This window comes from Bison bison, unplaced genomic scaffold, assembly GCF_000754665.1.
Source record: "Bison bison bison isolate TAMUID 2011002044 unplaced genomic scaffold, Bison_UMD1.0 scf7180017864032, whole genome shotgun sequence".
NCBI lineage: Eukaryota > Metazoa > Chordata > Mammalia > Artiodactyla > Bovidae > Bison > Bison bison.
In genome coordinates this window covers 2697419-2720332 of record NW_011494604.1, presented here as the reverse complement: position 1 = coordinate 2720332, position 22914 = coordinate 2697419, and the positions used below count along the sequence as shown (strand labels likewise).

The 22914-nt window shown below is 43.5% G+C and overlaps 1 protein-coding gene across 4 annotated transcripts in view; it reads right to left on the bottom strand.

Annotated features, from left to right (window-relative positions):
- Positions 1–22914, bottom strand: part of KALRN (kalirin, RhoGEF kinase) — a 626732-nt gene that overhangs the window by 60870 nt on the left and 542948 nt on the right. For all 4 annotated transcript variants that reach the window (XM_010834276.1, XM_010834277.1, XM_010834274.1 and 1 more), the window contains exons 35-38: positions 16218–16501; positions 14702–14806; positions 11305–11400; positions 2459–2589 (exon numbers count right to left, since the gene is read on the bottom strand). In XM_010834276.1, the coding sequence (XP_010832578.1) occupies positions 2459–2589; positions 11305–11400; positions 14702–14806; positions 16218–16501 (616 nt within the window). The remainder of the gene's footprint in view (positions 1–2458; positions 2590–11304; positions 11401–14701; positions 14807–16217; positions 16502–22914) is intronic.

Here is a 22914-nt window from a genome sequence, read left to right as displayed (position 1 = left end):
GCCCCTGCATTGGCTGTTCCCTGTGCCGAGAATACTTTTCCGCAACGGTTCAACCTCCTTCTGGTCTTCATGCAGAACACTTCAGTCAGAACCATTTAAAGCTGCAGCATGGCCCCATCCATACTCCTGATCGCCCTATTTTTTTTTTCCAGCTTCTAACACACTACATGATGTATTTTAAATTTTATTGTATGATTTCTCACATTAAAATGTGAACTTGCCACGAGAGCATGGACTTTTCTTTTGTTGTTATTGTTTGTTTTATTCACTGATATATGCCAAGCAGTTGGTACAACAGATATTCAACAAATATCTGTTGAATAAATGAGTGGCTAAAACTTGAAGACAATTACATCCATTCTTGACTTTTTTCTTCTCCTGGACAGATAACTGTCTGTTTTCATCTTTTTTCCATGGAGCTCCCATTTAATACTCTGAGGTCTTACTGGATTGAGTCTCAGTTCTCTATTCCCCTCAGCCTCCAGCCTCATGTGGGGTTTACAGTTAAACACCTACACATCATCTCTTTCACTGTGGCCATAAATTATAGCAGAATAAGGGCAATATACAGCAAAAGGAATGAGTCATTCTAACAGCTGGCTTTTTGGGACAGCACGGGATGTAGAGAGATACAGAGCTAAGCGAGGGAGAGAGGGGGAAGAAGCAACAAACTTTTGCCTCTTGGATTGAAATTAGACAAAGTCACGTCTGGAAGCAAGACAATGACTGGAAGCTTAAATGACTGTTTACAGGCTCTTACGTAGAGATAGGCTTTGCCAAGGAGCACCTGTCATCTCAAAGGTCACCACCCTGATATAAGCGTTCATCTTCCTGATGAAAGTTTTGCTTTGGCTTGACAAGACTGGAACCTCAGCTTCGACCCTGCCTCATCTATGTAAAAACAACCTGGAAAGCTAAGAGAATTAGCTTTGTCCAAATCCTAAGAAATTTCCCTTTGGGGATGGTATTTCTTTACCTCTATTCTATTCTTGGGGTTCCCCTGAGCACCATAAAGTTAAGGTGGTAAATACAGAACCAGAGTGCTTACATGCCCCCTGCTCATTTCCCCTAGGTGACAGCCCTGCCCTGGCTATGATGTTTCCTAGGAAATAGTCACAAATGGTCATTTGCCTATTTCCCGGCAACAGGAGGGACTGGCCTCATTTATTTTTGCTCATCGTCAGGTCTACAACCAGGCTCAAGGAGTTATGAGTTTGAGGGATTAGGAACAGGGAGGGGCCTTTCCCAATCGCTTGGCCTGTTCTCACTGTGCTCACCATCACTCCCATGTCAGGCTACGTGCAGACTCATCAGCAGCTCTGCTGCCAACACTCAGTCAAACCCTGAACAAGAAAACTGAAGTTCCAGAGGGACTGTGGTTTTACATTAATGGTGTCGCCATCCTCTTGATCAAACCAAGGAACAGAAGAGTGCCTTCACATCAGGGAGGATAACCCAAACCTTACACAACACCTGGGTCCTTGTGAAATGGACTGCAGTGTGAACTGTATTTACCCCTAAACGTTCAAATAGCAAAGAGTTTCTCTTGGAACTCAGGCCACAGTGAAATAAGTCAGACAGAGAAAGACAAATACTGTATGATATTACTTATGTGTGGAATCCAAAAAAGTAAAACAAACTATGAACATAGCAAAAAGGAAACAGACTCACAGATACACAGGACAAACTGGTTACCAGTGGGGAGAAGGAAGTGGGCAGGGGCAAGATAGGAGTAGAGGAGTAAGAAGTTGAAACTATTTTAGAAACTAGGAGTGAGAACTATAAAATAAACAAGCAAGGGTATACTGTACAGCACAAGGAAATATGCCAGCATTTTATAATAACTATAAATGGAATATAACCTGTAAAGTTGTGTGAATCACTATGCTATAAACCTGTAACTTAAGTAGTATTGCACATCAGCTATAATTCAATTTTAAAAAAATTTTTAAAATAACCAAAGAAGAAATATTACTATATAAAAATGTTTTTTAAATAGACAAAACCTTTGAGAAGCGGTGGAGCTAGACCTTAGCCCGGTAGCCCAACAGCTCCCTTCTCCTATATGTTACTTTCCTACATCTGGGGAAGCGTTTCCTCAGATAAAATTCCATCAGACTTTCTACCAAGGATTCTTTGATATGGGGTCATAGAAATGGTCCCAAACTTTCCTAATCTTTGTTTTCTTTTTATCATCACGTTTTAAATTTCTAACAGACCTTGGTTATAACCACACTTTGTCAGTAATATTTCAGCTGAAAATCCTTACAATCAGATCCAAACATCTCCTTATTGATCAACACCACACTGTATAGACCGACGGTCACCTTTACTTAGAATGAATGATATCAATGGAAACAGTGCGGGGAATCCCTAATTCTCCCTAAACTTCCCAGGACCCCTGACCCTTGCCCACTGCACACATGCACAGGAGGCTGGAGTCTGGGGAAGTACTTACATCCTGCCTCTCAGGGCCTTGGCTTTCTGTTCTTCTTCCAGATTTCTGGGAGGTGTGGGTGGGGTCATGCCTTCATTCAGGCAGCCTGTGGGGTCTTTCAAGCTCCCTCGGTAAGAGCCTCCTTCCAGACTCTGAAAAGAGAAGAATAAACAACCCTAAAGAAGCGCACGTGATAGAGCAGTCCGGAAGTCCTCGAGTCCCCCCAGCCTGGCCACAGCCATCTTGGCAGATCAGTAACCAAGGCTGTCCGCCCTGAACCTCAGGGAAGTACCAGGAGGCCAGACTCCCATCTTCCTGCAGCAGGGCACCCAGAGCTGCCGCCTTCTCAGGCAATCAGGATGTGCTTGGCATCAGGGGCTGCCAATTTCCCAGACATAATGCACACTGTCAAAGTGACTGATCTCTGGGTAAGAGCTCCAGAGGTAAAGCTAATTACTGCAATTCTACAAACAAGCAGCAAGGAAAGAAAGTCAGTTGTAGGACCACCAAGTGCAAGTTAACAAGGGGAGGGTGGTGATGGGAGAATTCATTCAGTAAAATCATGTTTGTTAAATCAGCTACAATTTTCTTTGAAGAGACTAATGAGATGCAGACAAGAAGAGGTAAACTGATTTAGCATTTTCTAAACACACCTTTGCTAAGGTTATTTACCAAGGGCTTTCTTTCATTTATTAATCCCTTTAATCTCTTTTAATTAAGGTGCTGCAGGACTGAGAAATGAGTTAAAGAGCTTAATAAATATGTTACTCTAGAAAGAGCTAAGGGTAAAGGATTCTAATCCCAGATCTGCCAGTCCCTGGACAACCTTAAGACAGCTAAAATCATTCCAAATTGATTTCTTCTCAATTTCCAAATTGGGTTTCTCCTTTTTTAACAGATTTTTAAGGAACAGTCAGAGACAGTAGGCGCATAACCCCTTGAAAAATTTAAAATGCTCTAAAACAGTGAGCTCCCCCCACTACCCCCATGGAGGGAACTAACCAGGATGCTAAAAAAAAAAAAAATGGGGTCAATCTTAACATTTTTATAAGCACTGTAGGAAAAACAGCACAGAATGACATGTCATTTCATTGTGCAAACTGGCAGAAACCATGTGGATAAACAGTAAGCTGGAGACCAAGGTTATGGTGGGCAACTGTAAAACAAATACGAGAGCATAATCCAGACTATCCACACAAAACGACTGTCTAGGACAGCCACTTTGTAGGAAAGGAAAGGCTTTACTTTAGCAGTCTTTGAAAGATCAAGAAGTGCCCCTACAGGCAATAGGAACAAAAGGCTTCAGCGTCGTCTTAAACAACCTGCACCTGGAGTGTCTATCGTGAACTGGCTTAGCTGCAGTATTTCAGCACAGGCTGAACAGAGGTAGGAAAAGCCCAGGTAAATGAAACAGAAAGTGAATGAGGTGGCATTATACGAGAACAGGTGGGGGATATCAGAATTGGAGGCTAAAACACTTAAAGCTGAGAAGAGATGTCAACCTTTTTTTCCTCTATTTCACCCTTAAATCAAGAACCTGTGGCACAGCCTAACATGAATTTGTTATTAACACTAGAACTCAGCATTAAGAGGACAGGGTCTTCAAACTTGAGAGACAGAATTTCTTTTAACTTGACATGAAGGTATTTCACAGAACAAGGCTAAATATGTAGAAAGGTCAAGAAAAGTTTAGCTAAATGTGCAGATTCAGGATCTGTAACCAGTGATTAAGGAAATGAGTATCTGGTGCTGAGGCTTGACAAGCCACCAGACAGACATGCTTTCCAATGACATGTGACATGTCCCCTGGTGCCATCACCAGAGACAGGCTCCCCAGGCAGATGAACCCGGTTGGTGATTGATCTGGTTACACGCCTTTTACTTCCCCTCCCCTTGCCCACATTGTTTCATTTCAGCCTTTGTTCTGTAGCTTGTTGGCTGGCAGGATGCTGGCTGCAAGGCCTGGGAAATACGCTTACATCTCTGCTACAAGGGTCTCCCGTGGACCATCCATCTTGGCGTGGTCCACTCTCAACTCTTGTTCAGAATGAAGGACATCTGAGGAGTCCAAAGTGTTACACAGGGAAATATGTTCTGTCTCTTCATGCTTGACCTGTTATATGAGCAAAGAGCCAGGTTATCTCCGGGCAAGGACTCTCAGGCATGGAGTTGAGGAAGGCAGAGGCAGTGAGAGTGGGAGAAGAGAGAAATTTAGGGTTTGGCTAAAGTGTGTGCTGTTTCGATCTCTGGGTTGGAAAAATTCCTCAGAGAAGGAAATGGCAACCCACTCCAGTATTCTTGCTCGGAGAATCCCAGGGACAGAGGAGCTTGGTGGGCTACAGTCCACGGGGTTGCAAAGAGTCGGACACGACTTAGCAACTAAAACAGCAGCAGCATGCTGGGTCATCTGTCTCAAATAATGGCATTGGCTAGAAATACCGTAACTAATGCAAGAGTGATTCCCTCTGAGGATCTGGCTACCTGTGCTCGAGTTGGGATATGGGGTCCCAGCCAAGGACTATTACAGGTGATCTTCAATCGTCTGTCTGTGCTGCTCCTTGGGGGACACGCGAAGTGATGGCTGGTTGATGAGTAGTGGACTGTGCAGCCACAGCGGGGACTTCTGCCCTGTCTTGGGCTCAGGACCACAATAGTCTCAACAAAGGAAAAGGTGTGCCAAGGAGGAAGCAACGAATGCTGCAAACGGGTGTTCTTATTGTTGGTGCCAGGTCAGGGAATAGAAATGCAAATACAATTCAAAAAAGTGGATTAAGAATGAAGGAAGACTATTGCCACAATGGAAATGAACACATTTCCTGTCAGCTTGATCTTGGACCACATATCCATAAAAAGCCCTTCCCTCAGGACTCCTATAAGCACCCTTTACATACCCTCTGAACAGTATTTATCACAGTGTTGTGACTGATTTGTTTATACTTAAGCAAATATTTATTGTACTTCTACTATGTGCTGAATATTTGCAAAGTGCTAGAGAAATGAAGACAGATAACATACGATTTCCTGCCCACCAAAATCTAAGCTACAATGGGCATTCTTCTAGATAGGAGGGTACCATGGGGAAGATGAGAAAAAAGAGCAGGCAGCTTTAAAGTAGGGTAGGGAAGGAAGGGAATGGCTCAGTGGAAGAGGCCAACGCTTGAACTGAGTAATGAGAAATAGAAAAGATTTCACTGGATACACCAATGGGAGGATGATCCAGGCAGGAGGAGCACAGTGAGTAAAGGACCGACTTGAGACACCGCCTGGGGCAGCCCGGGGAGCCGAAAGCCACCTGGTGTAGGGAGGACAGTCTGTAAAGGGGGGAGAAGGGGAATTAGCAAGTAACTGTGTGTTATGTGAGTTGGGGGGAGTAAGAACTAGGGAAAGGAGAAATAGGAAGTGAAATGGACAACCCTGGAGAAGGATGCAGAGATCAGATTACAAGAAGTCTTATGTGTAGCAAAAAATCCAAACCACTATGCTGAATACCTGAAATTAATACAAGACTGTAAATCAACTATACTTCAATTTTAAAAAAGAGTACCAACTTCCATGACCAATGAGAGGAGAATTTTATGCAGGGAAGTAATGTGATTGGATTAAGTTTAAGAAAGATTTGTCTTAATACTAAGAGCTCTTCACGACTTGGGAAAATGTATCTGATGTCAGTAAAGGAAAACAGGACTTACGATTTATATACTCTATGATTAACTACATTATTTTTTAAATATCTGAATTTCAACACTGACTATGTTTAGATGATGATATTATGAGATATAATTGTGCTTAAAATCTTGTCGTTTTTCCAATTTTTCTTGAATGAGCATATAATGCTTTTGTTAATCAGTAAAGAACTATTAAAAGTTTTTTTAAAAGGAAAAATGAAAGAAAAGTAAGATTCCCCCCATCAGGCATGCAAAGAGACGTCAGACTGAAATTAAGGAGGAAATGATTGCAACTGCCCAGGTGGGAGAGGATTTCTGAGCATCAACCCTAGACTGTGAGCTCCATTAATGAAGGTTCTATGCTGGCAAGACGGGCACAGAGTAGGACTCCAAGAATTTACTGAATGAAACTCTTGGGTAGAGGTCAAAGTTCATCTGAAAAAACAACAGTCAAGGGTGCTGATCCAGCATCACCCACCACAACCAACCTTTTAGCTGTCCTACCCTTTTATACAAATAAATATGAAATATCCTGACAAAAAATATTACGATCTTAGTCACTCCCAGGCAAATTGGGGGCAGGGGTAGGGAAGCCATTTTAAAGTAGAAAAACTGAAGTCTGGATTTTCCAGGCAAATGACATTACACATTTGAGACTTCAGATTAAATTTTTTTGGTGGAAATCTAAACTATTCTATTTTAACAAGCTCAGGAATCTTTTCCACAGAAGGATGCCAGAGGAACTCAGTTCTTAAAAGCACACATTTTCACAATGGATATGATGAGGCCATTATTTCCTCCCATCTGGACTGTTAACTCTACTGTACCTTTGACAAAGCAAGCTGATTTATCTAAAGGAGAGCAAAGCATACACACAAATGCAGCCTGGACCTAGCTACGTTCTGTGACCCACAGACTGACCTAGGGAGGTGAATACTATCAAAGTAGAAGAACCAGAGGGAACGAAGTCTTGCTGAAGCAGATAGGGCCAATTCTCAGGGTGTCAGGCCACCAGGTAGACCAAACAAGAGCTCAATCCTGGCCAGCCTCCTCCCTAAAGATGGAGGATTTTCAGTCAAGGGCCCAGCAGTGCCACCATGAGCCCAGTGAACTACTGTGACGTGCCACCTGGGGACAGGAGTTCAGTGAGAAGGCTTTCCTTCTTGAGGCCTAGTCCCTGGTGGGTCAGATGGTAAAGAATCTGCCTGTAATGCGCGAGACCCAGGTTCTATCCCTGGGTGGGGAAGATCCCCTGGAGAAGGAAATGGCAACCCACTTCAGCATTCTTGCCTGGGAAACCCTATGGACAGAGAAGCCTGGTGGGGTACAGTGCATGGCGTAGCAAACAGTCAGACACGACTGAGTGACTAACACTTCACTCTTTCATCTAAGGTAGGTGGTAGAATCCTGGGCTGTTTACAAATACAGTAGATTCCCACAAAGCCAGGAAGCCCTTGCTCCTCAAACTTGAGGCATGCTAAGTCGCTTCACTATGGACTGCAGTGTTAGTCGCTGAGTTGTGTCCGACTCTTTGCAACCCCCTGCCAGGTTCCTCTGTCCATGGGGTTCTCCAGGCAAGAATACTGGAGTGGGTTGCCGTGCCCTCCTTCAGCAGATGTTCCCAACCCAGGAATCAAGCCTGAGTCTCCTGCACTGCAGGTGGATTCTTTATTGTCTGAGCCGCCAGGGAAGACCTTCAAATTTGAGGAATAAAACCAAATCACATAGACTGCTAAGCTACTACCCTGCATGCAACATTCACCCAACCACAGATCTACTAACTGACAAATACTGTGTCCCTGTGTTCCGGGTGAAGATAAAGTATGACTGACTCCCTTTCCCTGCCCTTCACAAATAAGGTGGTTAAGAGCTAACATTTGTGGGATGCTTACCTAATCAGTTTACAAAACACATTCATACCTTACTCAGCCCTCAGTGTAACTCTCTTGAGATTAGATTCGGGTAGACAGAATCATCACTGTTGATAGGCAAGATAAAAGAGAGGCCTCCAAGTAGACTAAATAACTTGTCCAAAGCTACACAATAAGTAGCAGAGGCAAGATTAACATTATGTCTTCTGATTCCTTAGGTACTTAGTAGCACCACAGCCAGTCCCTACATCTAGGAAAAACTTTATAAAAATCACACAGAAAAACAAGAGAGTCCTTAGTCCTGGCTTAAAGACCATACCTTAATACAAAACCCAGAAAAAGTATTTGAGCTCTCTTTGGGGGAAGATGTGTGGGCATGCTCTCCTGATAAACAAAATCACTGATTAAAGACCAAACTGGGGAGGTGAGACCTCAGGAGCATCCATTAATGTCCAGAGGGACTCACCAAAGGAGTTTTCAGGGTTTTATCTGCACTGCAGGTGAGTGGAACCTCTGTCCTAGCTCCCTAATGGCACCTCTCCAGCAGCAGAGATCACAACTTCTGGAGGCTGTAGCCCCAAATGTCATAGACATGTGACCATAACATACCAAGGGCAGCTTTCAGACCCAGGGACATGAGGGATCTCATGGCTTTTGGGTGGACCTTGGGGCCAAATGATTTCTAACTACAGCATCTAGTACCATCTCTTGAGCAACCCAAAAAGAACGCAGAAAGAATCTAAGCCCTGGATGTAAAAGTCCAAGCACGCCAGATGCTCCTGTAGTATTTCCAGTTCTGTACATTTGGAAGGACCTTATTAGTTCTCCTTATACTGAATGAATTTCCACTCACAGGTTCTGCCCTCTGGAGCAGCCAAGAGTGAGACCAGTTCTTTCCCACAGCAGCACTCAATTACTAAACGACAGCTCTCATGTGCCTTTTCTCTCCTAACTTCTCCCCATACTTAACCTTCTGCAACTCTACTTCAAATGACACGCACTGCATGGTATTGGTACTTCCTCCAGGGCCCTTCCACTGAGTTCAAGAACATTTTAGAATGCTGCATTCAGAACCTGAGACATGACTCACACACAGCTCATGACAGGTGTGGTCTGAGGAGCTTTGAGTACAATGGGGCCATTACGCCCCTGGATCTGTACGCTGTACTTTCATTAACCCAGTCTACGACCACGCTGGTTATTTTGGCAGCTGACATACTATTGTACTTACAGTCAAATAAAAACTCCAGAACTTTTTTTTTTATAGGCTCTAGATCTTATCCTCCTCTAAGATAGGCAGCCATGAGCAACAGGCATACCAGTGTTGGAGGTGAAGATGCAACTCCATATTCTCAAATAGGGCTGAAGAAACAACCACCTACAGTGCTCTGTTGCTACCCCATGGTGGGTACATAGGATAGGAAGAAAGAGACAAGTAGAGGAATGAGAAAGGATGGAATTTTGGTTAGAAGATTCTGAGAAATCAAACCACTGCTCTTGCCTTCCTTTTCGTGACACAGGCTTGGTTTTATATGTTTGGTCAAAGAAATTGCTGTAATTCTGGGTTTACTGCAGGTCCCCAAGAAGTAGCTATTGGTAGAAGAAGAAGTTAAAGTCCTTATTATGGTAAAGTCACCACTGAAAGGCCATTCATTCAACTGCCATTTTTAGACAGTTTGTTATAGGGCTGAACAACTCTAGCATTATCCTACACTTCCCTCTACTCTGGGACATTTGCTCTAATGGGACTTCTCAATATTTGTACTCACAGGGAAAACACGTGACCCATGGACCACACAAACTAGAGGCCTGTCGAGGCTCATGACAGTAGCAGAAGGTGAACAGGATCAATAAGAAAATGGTAATCCAAAATGTGAAAAATACAGACTTTGGAAACAAGTGTTTACTGATGTAAGTATAAAAGACTAGGATGCACTAACACAAGGAGGAGGAAATAATGTCCCAAATGACTAATAATCTAGCTGTGGAGGTAAGCTGCAAATGAAAAGATGAAGATATTTTAACAAGTAACATAAAGGGATTATTAAGAGCTGTCCCAGGGAGCATGTGGTTTGCACAGAAACTGTTCTGGGACTTCTTCTGCAAGAAGAAACCTGGCCTGCGCTGGCCAGGGAGGCCCTTGTGGAGAGATGAGATTTGAGTGGGACCTTGAGGGGCTGCTATACTTTAGATAAGCAAAAATAGGGAGAACATTCCAGACCAGTCGGGGTGGTATGAACAGAAACTTGGGAGGAGGAAGCCAAATGCATGTTTAGGGACAGTGAAGAAAACAATTTGGTTGGAGCCAAGTTCATTGACCAGAATAACACATGATGTTGGAAAGGGAGGTTGGAGAACAGGCCACAAGACATTAGACTATTGGGTAAGTTTGGGCTTCATCTGTGGGCCAGGGATTTCCAAACTTTGATTATATACTTCAATTAGTGAACACGATTATAGTCATGCACTCCCAAAACAAGTAACTTATTTATAAATTATGTTTCTGTACTCCTGTATTACCTTTAAGTACATAATAAAACATACACAAAACCATTTTAAAAGGATGAGTTAAAGAGATTCTAATATTTTCTTTCAGTACCTCAAAAAACCATCCTGTATACCTGGAGGCACTCCCACATTAGAGACCACTGCCATGAGGGGAGAGGGAGGCAGGGAGCCCTCACCAAGTAGGGAGACAATGTGGTGGGGGGGTGGCTGGTGAGGGTGGGAGGCAGATGATAGGGAGGAGGATTAAGAAGGCTTCTCTGGGCATGAGGTCAGGCCCATGCTCAGGTGGTAGAAGAGAAAATGCAAAAAAAGGGGCAAAAGAGAAAAAGCAAAAAGAGGGATGATTTTTTAAGGAAAAAAATTTAATGGTTATTTGGAGAATGAAGAGGGTCTATGGATTAGTGTAGAGAAGAGAGGAAGTGAGGAGTGGTCAGGGAGACGGGCTTTGAGAAGTCAGTGCTGTGCCCATGAGAGCTCTCAGCTCCCCTTGTGTCAGGGCTACCCAGACACACACCAGTTACCAGTCGGATGCCACTTCCCTACAGGCCAGTGGACCAGACTTACAGAAGGCTACTTTGTCCTTGATACTTTTCACCTTTCATCAATGTCACAATCCCAAAAGGACCTGTTAATTGCCCAGGCTCATTCTCAAAAACAGCCAAAAGGACTTTGAGGTGCAGTTTTTAAGAAATCATCACTGGCTGGAAACAATCCTACAGGAGGAATGAAGACAGGTGCAAAGGAGAACACAGCAAACAGAAGTCAGGCCTGGGAGCCGCATGGAGGTGAAACACGCAGAACTGCCTCCAGGACCCCCACTTACCAGCTTGCTTTTGACCAACTGTTCTATCGCACTGACAAGGTCTGCAGCAGTAGGTACTTCGGTGGAAGCCTGCCGGGCTGCTAGCAAAGAGGAGGACTGCAAGACATTGAGCAGCAAGGGAAAAGCAGATTAGCGAGGAATGAGGAATAGCAATTAGGAAGAAACACAGCAAGTACAAAGCTCAAAGCAGGCAAGGGAAGCAAAGCTCTATGTTTAGAGGGAAGAGATGACACAGGGAGATGGGGTAGAGCAGGAGTGCGGCAGGCCTGCCGGACCCCTCGTCAGGAGCTCTGGCCAGCAGCGAAGCAGGGCCAGATGAGGCTCTGTTTAGGCAGGCCTCCAGAGGAGCTGCAGGGAGGGTCACTGAGTTCCCAAGAGGCCAACAGGGAAGGGCTGCGCCCACTGACAGCAACAGGGGAGGGGGCAGACAGGACTTTGGTCACTACAGGGCTGCCCACTGCTATTCCAGGAAATGAGGGGTCAATAAACCTAGCCTCAAGTGTGTCCAAACAGAAACTGTCCTTGCTTTGCTGAGATTTAGATCTTTAGTACAGACAGTCACTTTGTGTCAAGCAGAAATGCTAGGGGCAGGGCACTTGGGAGACCAGAAACTGCCTCCCTTTCTCTCTCTCTCTCTCTCTCTCTCTCTCTCTCACACACACACATACTCTCTCTCCTCCACAAACACAACTGTTTCTGGAAAGGCCCAGGACTGCGTTAGCAGGCCTTGTGCCTCTCATGCTGGGGCACACACGGACGACCCTGTTCACAGTGAAAGGAGGCTCAAGCCAGGGCCTTCCTCCTCCCTTCACATTAACAATGAGGACTGGGCCATGGGACTGTTGGTCAACGTCCCTGCTCCCCGAGCGACAGTGCTTTTGCTTTTGCTTTCTTCCTTTTCCTACTGGAGAAGAAACTGGGAGAGAAATGGTTAACCCTACATGCATGTGTAAACTTTAACCCACCCCGCACTTCCAAGAAGAGGGCAACGGTGTTCACAGGGCCCAGGACAAACGGGCATAGCGACTGTGGGAGTAGAAAGTTGAACTCCCCAGCTGGGCTCTGGATTCAAGCTTGTTCCTTAAGTTAGGGGGAAGAGTTTCAAAAGGGAAATTTTTTGTTGTCTCATCTAAGACTGACTTGAGGTTTTTGCTTCTGAGATGGGGTAATAATATCAAATGAATGTAATTAAGAGAGCAACACTCTTTTTCCTTTCCTGGAAAGCAGGAAAACAGCTTACTATCCTTTGGAAATCCAAGTTAGCTACTTCTCAATCTAGTAATCCTACCCCCCTGGGAACTGATTCCAAGGAAGGAAGTCAAAAGAAAAAATGCTGTATGTACCAAGTGATCTGCAGCAGTATTACCAAGAGCAGCAAAAATTAGAAACAACCCAGGATATCCCCAAACAGGTTGGTCAAGCGAATTATGATACATAAGCGTAATACTCCTCAACTATTAAAATTACAGTTTTGAAGGTAAAATTAATAAGATTTTAGGAAATATTAAACATTGTTTATATTTAATTTTATAGGTATTAAAAATATAAAACACCGAACACATCATACGCCTATTTAGAATTATAAAAATAAAACATACATGCATATGAACAAATAGAAGGAAACAAGGAGAATTAAAGTAACTGCATAATACTAGAATGAGTGAATTTTTTAAAACTCCTTTTATACTGATTTAAAACTTATTTTAATAATTCCAATTCCATTTGCTAGAAAATTCTGAAGCTCGTCCCACTCCCAAATATTCCAGGAAAACAGAAGTTCAGAAATAATAAACAGGACTGAGGAGGTTCACTTGTCTTAAAAGGGGCTAATGCCATCTGTCGTAATCCTGTGTCTGGGGTGAGGCTGCATTCACAGTTAAAGATTACCCAGAAACAACACAACATCCTTTCCCCAAAACAAACCATGTTTGAGGGATTTCGAGGGGGAGGGTTCATGATCCTTCCTTGTAAGTTGGCACCTCCATGTGAAGGGCAGTGCGGGATGGTAGATATGTGACCTGAGCACCCTGCTCCCCACACACATTCTCACTGCTTCTAGAACCTTTCACAATAGGCCTCTGGGAACACAGCAGGTTAGTTCTTGTTCCCATCTCAAGGCGAAGGTATTTCTGCCTCTAGGAATCCAGGATGGGTATCATGCCATGCTTCCTCTTCTCTTTCCAATAGTCCAGGGTCAGAGCATCACCTTAGGAGGGGCTGTAACTGTGTGCTTCTCATGGGTGAGTCACCGAGGGGGGCAGTACTCACACTGCAGTCACTGGCCTGTCCGTAGAAATGTCCCTCTAGCTTAGCACTGAGGAAGAGTGCAAGTAACATCTGGGGACAACTGATCCAAACGCAAAGCAGAGAGAATGCGAGTAAGATCTGGGATCTCACCAGGAACTCTGAAGCATCTGTACCCAGTACTTCCTGAATTGTGCCCTGGGTGGCACTGTGAAGGTCAGCTCCCTGCCCATGCAACTTGGGCCCACCACCTCTGAGGGGGCTGCTGAATGCGGGACAGAGCACAAGAGAGCCAGGGAGACCCTGGGGGGATGGCTAACCACCACCAACAGTACCATAAAACAACACTGAAGTCACCACCTCTGCCTCCAGTCCTCTAGGACAGAAACGCTGAGAGAAGCAAGAGAAACGCGATGAAGTGAGAAGACTTCAGTGGTAAGGAAGGGTGGTCACAGATTACACTACGAAAAGAGGGACCTGCCTGAGCCCCAGCTCGGTACTGGGAAGCAAATCCAGCCTGAGCTCTGCTCCAGAACAGCTGGGATGATCAGCTGTGCTCAGAGACACAGGGACACACACATTCCCAACGCCAGCGAGCCTCTGCATGCCACTGAGCCAGGGGGTTTTGCAAACCAAAGAACTGGGGCAACCTGGCATATTGGGTTTGTCCATCTATGGCAAAACCTCCCCTTAGCAGCATCTCCATCCCTCACGCTGTCTGCACCACGCTTGACTGGAAGTTACTGTGATTTGGAGTTTAGAGTTAAGGATGAGAAAAACCATCAGCTAAAACATTGGTTGAACGGTTATGTACAACAGAACGATCACTACCTAGAGCCATCTCAGCTTCCTCTTTGAGACAAGTAGTTTCTTTCAGGATCTGCTGTTTCCGAAGAGAGAGACATTATCCTTCATCAGCAGGACCTGGTACTAGGCAGATTCTCACTTTGAGAATTCTCCCTTTGAGAACCCACCCCTACACTGCCCAGATTGAAGTTAGTCCCCATAACCCAATACAGATGGAATCTGCATCATCTGGGAGTCATGAGGCATAAGAGATACCAAGGGAGAGAGAGCATTACTACCCTCACCACACACACTAAACAAAATCACATTTCACACATGGCTCTTTCAAGTGTGAAAAAGATCCTACCATTTCGTCCTGCGTGGGGTCGTTGTCAAAGATCTTCATAGGCGGGGGGAGGGGTGTGTGTGACTCTTCATCTGCCTCATCTTCACCCCAACCTTTCTTGCTCTTCTAGAACAAAAGAGCAGCATTAGTCACTGTTTCCTACAGTTAGAGATGTCAGTTGGTTCAGGACTTGGGATTTCTTAAAAAACAACATATGATACCCTCCTCTCTCAACACACTCCTATTTTTCCCTGTGTGGAATGGGCACCCTTGTTTATCTCAAAGGACAGTGAGGACCAAATGGGGAAAACACACACACACACATGAAAGACATCTACTTTACTGGTTAGCCAGGAAAAGAAAGGCTGAGACAGTGGTCAGAGAGAAACCAGCATTTTAAGTTTATGAACAATGATTAAACCACAGTCTAAATGTCACCAGGCTCTACTGTCATTCTCAGAGGAAGAAAAAGCAGATAGCATAAAACTACAAAAACAGTCTGGTTTCATATCAAGAAGAATTTCTTAGCCATGTCAATGACTAGAGTAGGTTAGTTTGCCAGGTAAAAGAGTTATCTCATTCTGTAACCAAATACCCTGTACGTTTTGACCACAGAATCCCAGCTTTGGAAGGGATATAAGAGATCATTGGCCAGTCTGACCATCAGGTCAACATGGGTCTCTCCGACTGTTATGTGAGGTCATATGGTCTCCCAGACCTTTCCAATATGGATGTCCATTTGTTTTCATGAAGGCCCATTTCTAGTTGAGCTTTATTAAAGGCTGAAACCTTGCCAACTGTAAACCTTCACCTGTTAAGTGTAATACTCCCCTCTGGAGCAACCAGGAGTTGTATACTCCCTTTCATATATGGCTCTGCTCAACATACTGGAAAACAGTCATAATCTCAAAAGACAGTCCTCTTGTTTTCCAAGTGAAATGACCTCCATCCTTTTATTCTTATTCTAAACAGGCCTAGCAGGAACTTGCCTGGAAGTCCAGCGGCTAAGACTCCATGCTCCCAACACAGGAGGCCAGCATTCAGTCCATGCTCAAGGAACTAGATCCCACGTGCCACAACCAAGCGTCCGTGGGTCACAACTAAAGACCTTGCCTGTGGCAACTAAGGCCCTAAGCAACCAACCAAACATTGTAAAAATCAGTAAATAGAAGTCCTAGCAGGTTTTATGCAGTCTTTAGTAGAGACTGGGGACTTGGTGACCACTGGCTCCCTGTGGGCCTAGACCGCCATCTCTAGAGGGTGGGTGGAGGAGGAAGAGGCATAGACGGGGAGTTTGGGGTTGGCAGATGCAAACTATCACAGTTAGAATGGATAAACAACAAGGTCCTACTGTATAGTCAGGGAACTACATTCAAACTAGGGATCTGGAAAATAGCTAGGCCCAACAAGACCAACTATGGGGAGTTAGAATCCGGCTAGTTCACAAACCTTGGTGAAGGACACCTCTTGAGGCTCCAGGAATGAGGCATGTCAGAAGCCCCTCCTGATGGAAGGCTCCGAGGCCTCGTGTAATTACCTCATCAGCGCTGTCTCCCTGAGGGGTCGTCTCATCCCCAGGCTTGGGAGATCCCAGGTCAAAGCTCTTCCGACCATCTCGTACTTTCTTCTGCTTCTTGATGTTTCCATCTGCTTTCCCACTGTTAAGCCGGCGCACGGGACTCGTCAGCCACTTCTTCAGGGTGTTGGTGGAACGCTTGGGCCCAGGGGAGCTGTGGATGGAGTTCAGGGACGGTTGGGCCTGCAGGTTGGCCACCGACTCGGACTTGCCTCCGTTTTCACTTGAGGAATGAGAGTACGCATCTGAGGAGGAAGAACAGATAGCCATAGCTGTGTCAGGACACTTCAGGTAGGCTGCCAGCCTGGGAATAAGAGAGCTCGGCCTCAGGAAGCAGGGCACAAGGCCGAATGTCAAGGCCAGCTGCAGATCCTGGTCAAGGGAACCCCCTTATTATCAGATGGTAATAGCTAACACTCAATCCACAGGTGCTGTGGATACAGTAGTAGTAGAAAACAAAGACCCTTACTGCTGCTGCTGCTGCTAAGTCGCTTCAGTCGTGTCCGACTCTGCGACCCCATAGACGGCAGCCCACCAGGCTCCCCCGTCCCTGGGATTCTCCAGGCAAGAACACTGGAGCGGGTTGCCATTTCCTCCTCCAATGCATGAAAGAGAAAGTGAAGTCGCTCAGTCGTGTCTGACCCTCAGCAACCCCATGGACTGCAGCCTTCCAGGCTCCTCCGTCCATGGCATTTTCCAGGCAAGAATACTGGAGTGGGTTGCCATTGCCTGTTCCGACAGACCTTTGCCTTCATGGAAAAAAAAATCAAGCCTCTAAGTGAGATTCATCAACTGATACCAATGTCATAAAGCACTGATGAGTATTCTAAAGTTGTATAAGACAGATTTTATTTTCAAACCCCTTATTTAGTTACATACACAGAGAGGACAGAGAGACAGAGAGAACGAGAAAGACAAGAGCCAAAGAGCAAGACAGGACACGCAAAATAAAGATAAATGCACAAAGCACTATATGATTAATTGCCAAAGGGCTGGCATGGACTCTAGACGATAAAGAAACAGAGTTCAGAGGAGGGTCAGATCAGTGTAGGCAGCAAGACTGGTCTGAAAAGCTTTAATGGAAAAGATGTGTCTGAATAGAAGAGAAGGAATTCCAAAAAGGGGAGATGACAGGAACAAAAGCACAGAGGCAGGAAAATGGAAAAATAAGTTAACACAGCCCTTAAACAGACCCTTTAAATGAAACACAGATTAACAGAAGGAAAAACTGGACAGAAAGAAGAGTGAAAACATTTAACAATAAACTAGAGGAGTATGAATTTTATTATGAGACTCCACTGGGAAATGGGGTGGTAGAAAGGGCTTTTGTCTTTTAATTAATTTGGTAACTACATGTAACATAGCCCTGGGAAGAAGACTGAATCCAGAAGGCCACACTACGACACAGCGAGGACAAAAGAAGGAATGTGAGGCATTTCAAAGCAAGATGTGATAGGGCTAGTATCTGGATGACACACCAAAGGTGAGCAGTCTCTTTTGTGCTGCTGCTTCTCAATGGCGAAAGGTCTTGGGAGAACACCTGACCAGTTTCACCTCACCCCTGATGGGTCCTCTTACCCTGGTACCAGTTTACATGCTGGTATTTAAACAGAGTATTGCTGTGACTTTTCATACCCAGTTGTCTCAAAGACCAAATCATCTTTTCCTATAATGACTTTATCTGAGACCCAGACTAGAGGTCTAACCTGGCCTTGGAGGCCCTACAGCCTAGACCTGCCCAATACATTCAGTATAAAGCCTTAAAGTGAATCAATGTTTTTGCCAATAGAGAGCTGCCTCCAGCTGTTATACTGGTGGATCTCATAGGCACCAAGCTCAGGCTGTTGACCCTGTGGGAACTTCCCTAGCTATGGTCAGAGTTCTGTGCATACTCTGGAAAACAACGGCAGAATATCTGCATGTAGAAGCATTAAAAATTGAGCTCCTAAAGCCCCTTGGTATGAAGGAACACTCAGAGGGCTGCTCAGCTCAGGGACTATGTGGGGATCGACTGGCCTGCTTGACGTCTCTTTAAGGACAAAGTTGTAATCTTATCTCAAGAGAATTCTGTGTTGGCTGTGGTCTTGGTTGTGTTGACATTATTTCTCAAGTGTTTGGTATGGACCAAACTCTTGTTCTCAGAAGCCTGGGTGATAAACATCTCAGAAGCACTGGTAGTCGGCCTCTTATCTTTCTGTCGATAAGCTGCAGAGGCTTTCCATTCACCATACCCATGTGATACCACAAAGTTCTATTAAATCCAAGCCTTCAAAACTTAGATATCAGCATATGTTATGTCAGCAGAGCTAGAGGCCCAGCTACATTAACTGTGCCTGGTACTACTACGCAGACAGATGACTGAATACATTTTCTGTTCCATGGCAAACCATAGGCTGGTTTTGAGATTTAAGAATGCAAATTTTGACTGACCATTCTTCTTGTCTCTCTGTCATCTGGTTCTGCTTTGGTGCATTCTGCACATATTAGTGGCAAGTGGACAGATTACAAAGTACAAATAAAAATCAAGAGTATTCTCACTTTTGTTTCAAGTTTATTCTGTGAAAAACAATTAGGGCCATTCAACCACAGCCCACATAAAAGAGAATTCAAGAATTGGAAGCAATCTCTAATTTGTCATTTACAGTTAGGGTCCTGTATTGAGGCAGGGCTGCCTCTAAATCACTTTGAATGCAAAAGAATATGACATCATTTAGTCTCAAATTTATACTTAGTTTATTGCTACTTCAAAGAATAATTGGCACGTGATGCTCATCCTGTCTTTGAAAAATGGATGCAATGAGCTGTTTGAAAATTTATTCTAGTACCTTTGCAGGCACAACAGTTAACTGACTGATTTGTAACAACTACAACAGTAATACTGTTATTTCATCAAATCTCCCCAAGCTGAGATAGGTACTATTTAGTAGGATTGTCATTTTAGGAAATAGAGTGTTCCAAGAAACCAAGGGTCAGTGTTGGTAAGTGGCAGAGAAGCAAAATTTATACCTAGATCTGACTCCACTACACATATATTTAATCTTAGTCCAACATTTGTGTTTATACCATGTATTCTTTTAGCCTCTATAATTATTGTAAAAAGGACCATCACGTTGCTAGTCTATGCAACATTAATATAATATAAATATACATTTATATATAATTTATATGTTACAACATTTCAATGATGAAAACAATCTCAGTCTCACTAATTTTACAGATAAGGCAAGGAAAGCTTGTATTGCAAGGAAAGCTTGTATTTGGGAAATCCATGGTCATAGATCAGTTAGTCATAAAGCTAGGACCAGAATCCAGGCACCTCTACATCTCTCCAGGGTTCTGAACTAATGCTTCATCTTTAGCCTTGAGGCATTAAAAACTGCCTCATAAGGTTGGTATCTGGCTTTAAGTCACTGAGAAAACAGGTAATGTGCAGGTAATAAAGTTCCTTGGTATGTCCATCCTTTCTAGATGAGGAAAAAAAATATTCTGAGGTTGATTTTACTATGAGATATTTTTAAGACAGAGAAAAATATATAGAAAAAAATTAACATTCAGGTACCTATCACCTAGGTAGGTAGACAATTTTTTTTTGCCATATTTTCTTGTTTTAAATCTTTCTTTTAATTGAACTATAATTGATTTACAAAGTTATGTTGGTTTTAGGTGTATAGCAAAGTGATTGTTATACATATGTGTGTGTACATATATACATATTTTTTCAGATTCTTCACTATTACAGGTTATTATAAGATGTTGAATATAGTTACCTGTGCTATACAGTAAGTCCTTGTTTATCGAATTTATATACAGTAGTGAGTGAAAGTCGCTCAGTCATGTCCAATTCTTTGTGACCCATGGACTGTACACTCCATGGTATTCTCCAGGCCAGAATGCTGGAGTGGGTAGCCTTTCCCTTTTCCAGGGGAATCTTCCCAATCAGGGATCGAACCCAGGTCTCCTGCATTGCAGGCGGATTCTTTACCAACTGAGACACAAGGGAAGCCCATGTAGCCCATATAGAGTAGTGTGTATATGTTAACCCCAAAGTCCTAATTTATCCTCCCCCCTCTTTCCCCTTTGGTAATCATAAACTTGTTTTCTATGTCTGGAGTCTGTTTCCATTTTGTAAATAAGTTCATTTATATCATTTAAGATTTCATATGTAAGTGATACACTATGGTATTTGGACTTCACTTAAAATGATAATCTCAAGGACTATCCATGTTGCTGCAATGGCATTATGTCATTCTTTTTTATGGATTAGTAATATTCCATTATATGTATAATATGTGTGTGTGTGTATATATATATACATACACACACTACATCTTCCTTATTGATTCATCTGTTGATGGACATTTAGGTTGCTCCCATGTCTTAGCTATTAAAAATAGTGCTGCTATAAACATTGGGGAGCAGGTATCTTTTCAAATGAGACTTTTCCTTGGATATCTGCCTAGGAATGAGATCGCTGGATCATGTGATAATTCTATTTTTAGTTTTTAAGGAATCTCCATATTGTTCTCCATAGGAGCTGCACCAATGTGTATTTCCAACAACAGTGTAGAGGGTTCCTTCTTCTCCACATCTTCTCTAGCACATGTGATTTCTAGACTCTTTGATGATCGCCATTCTGATCAGTGTGAAGTGATACCTCATTGTAGTTTTAATCTGCATTTCTCAAATAATTAGCAATATTGAACACCTCTTCATGTGGCTGGCTGTGGGCCATCTGTATGTCTTTGGAGAAGTGTCTATTTAGGTCTTCTGGCCATTTTTTGATTGGGTTGTTTGCTGTTTTTTTTAATATTAAGCTGTATGAGCTGTTTGTATATTTTGGAGATTAATCCCTTGTTGGTAGCATTGTTCATAAGTATTTTCTCCCAACTCATAGTTGTCTCTTCTGTTTATGGTTTCCTTTGTTGTGCCAAAGCTTTTAAGTTTAATTAGGTTCCATTTGTTTATTTTTGCTTCTGTTTCTGTTACTCTAGGGTAGAGAGCCAAAAAAATATTGCTGTGATTTATGTCAAAGAGTAGTGTGCACCTACATCTTCCTCTAGGAGTTTTACAGTACTGTATTTGGTCTTATGCTTAGGTCTTTCATTCATTTTGAATTTATTTTTGTATATAGATAACGTTCTAATTTAATTCCCTAGCCACCTCTCTAAACTGCCCAATATCTTCCTTAGTATCTAAGAAAAGTAAACATGATGCATGGTCACAGAACACATTCCAAAGCTTCACCGATGACTAGAGAATTCTTGACACCAACATTCATCTCTTAATGATATTTTGTTCAAGCAGATTAAAAAAGAAAACTTCTTTCAGTATAAGTGGCATAATTTCCCTGCCTTGATTATATGATTCAAGAATAATCTACTGGTGCCTACCTAATGGATGGCAACAGAGAGATGGCAGCACTGGACAGACATTCAGGCCTCTGTTTCTTCATCCATAAAATGGTCAGATTAGACACAGTGCATTCAAAGTCTTGCCCTACCACTGGGCCAATTACTTGATCTCTGTCTATCTCAGTTTTCTCATCAGTAAATGAAGATAACATTAGCATCAACCCTATAGGGTTGTTATTAGGATTAAGGAATAAATATTTGTGAAGCGCTTATAACAAATGTTATAATTCCACTGGAAGTACCATCTAAGTTACATAAAAAGTAATAAAACCATAACTATCTCCCCTAGTTCCATGTCTGTGATTCTACTCTGTATCTTCCTTCACTACATCTGTATGTTCTTCTAAAGGCTAGACTAGATAATGTAAGGCCATTTTTAACCTCAAAGTGCTATGCTTCATGAAAACAAAGAAAAACTTAGGGTTACCAGTTGCTATTCTGTGCTATTCTCCCTTCCAACATAGAATAACTTACAATCAATGCCTAAAATCTCACTGGAGTATAAGGAGTCACATCCTTGGGCTACCAGGTCATTGCTGTCCGCCCTCCCACGATTAAGAAGTTTAAGCAGTACAGGTTACTCCCTGGAGATGACACATGCCTCTTTATCTACAGGGTATCCCTAGGAACAGGAGCTTCTGATGGGCTTGATGACCAGGCAACTGAATGGCTGTGAATATTTAGTTCAGTCGCTCAGTCGTGTCCAACTCTCTGCAACCCCATGAATCGCAGCACGCCAGGCCTCCCTGTCCATCACCAACTCCCAGAGTTCACCCAAACTCACGTCCATTGAGTCAGTGATGCCATCCAGCCATCTTATCCTCTGTTGTCCCCTTCTCCTCTTGCCCCCAGTCCCTCCCAGCATTAGTCGTTTCCAATGAGTCAACTCTTCGTGTGAGGTGGCCAAAGTATTGGAGCTTCAGCCTCAGCATCAGTGCTTCCAAAGAACACCCAGAACTCATCTCCCTTAGAATGGACTGGTTGGATCTCCTTGCAGTCCAAGGGACTCTCAAGAGTCTTCTCCAACACCACAGTTCAAAAGCATCAATTCTTCGGTGCTCAGCCTTCTTCACAGTCCAACTCTCACATCCATATATGACCACTGGAAAAACCATAGCCTTGACCAGACGGACCTTTGTTGGCAAAGTAATGTCTCTGCTTTTGAATATGCTATCTATGTTGGCATAACTTTCCTTCCAAGGAGTAAGCATCTTCATGGCTGCAATCACCATCTGCAGTGATTTTGG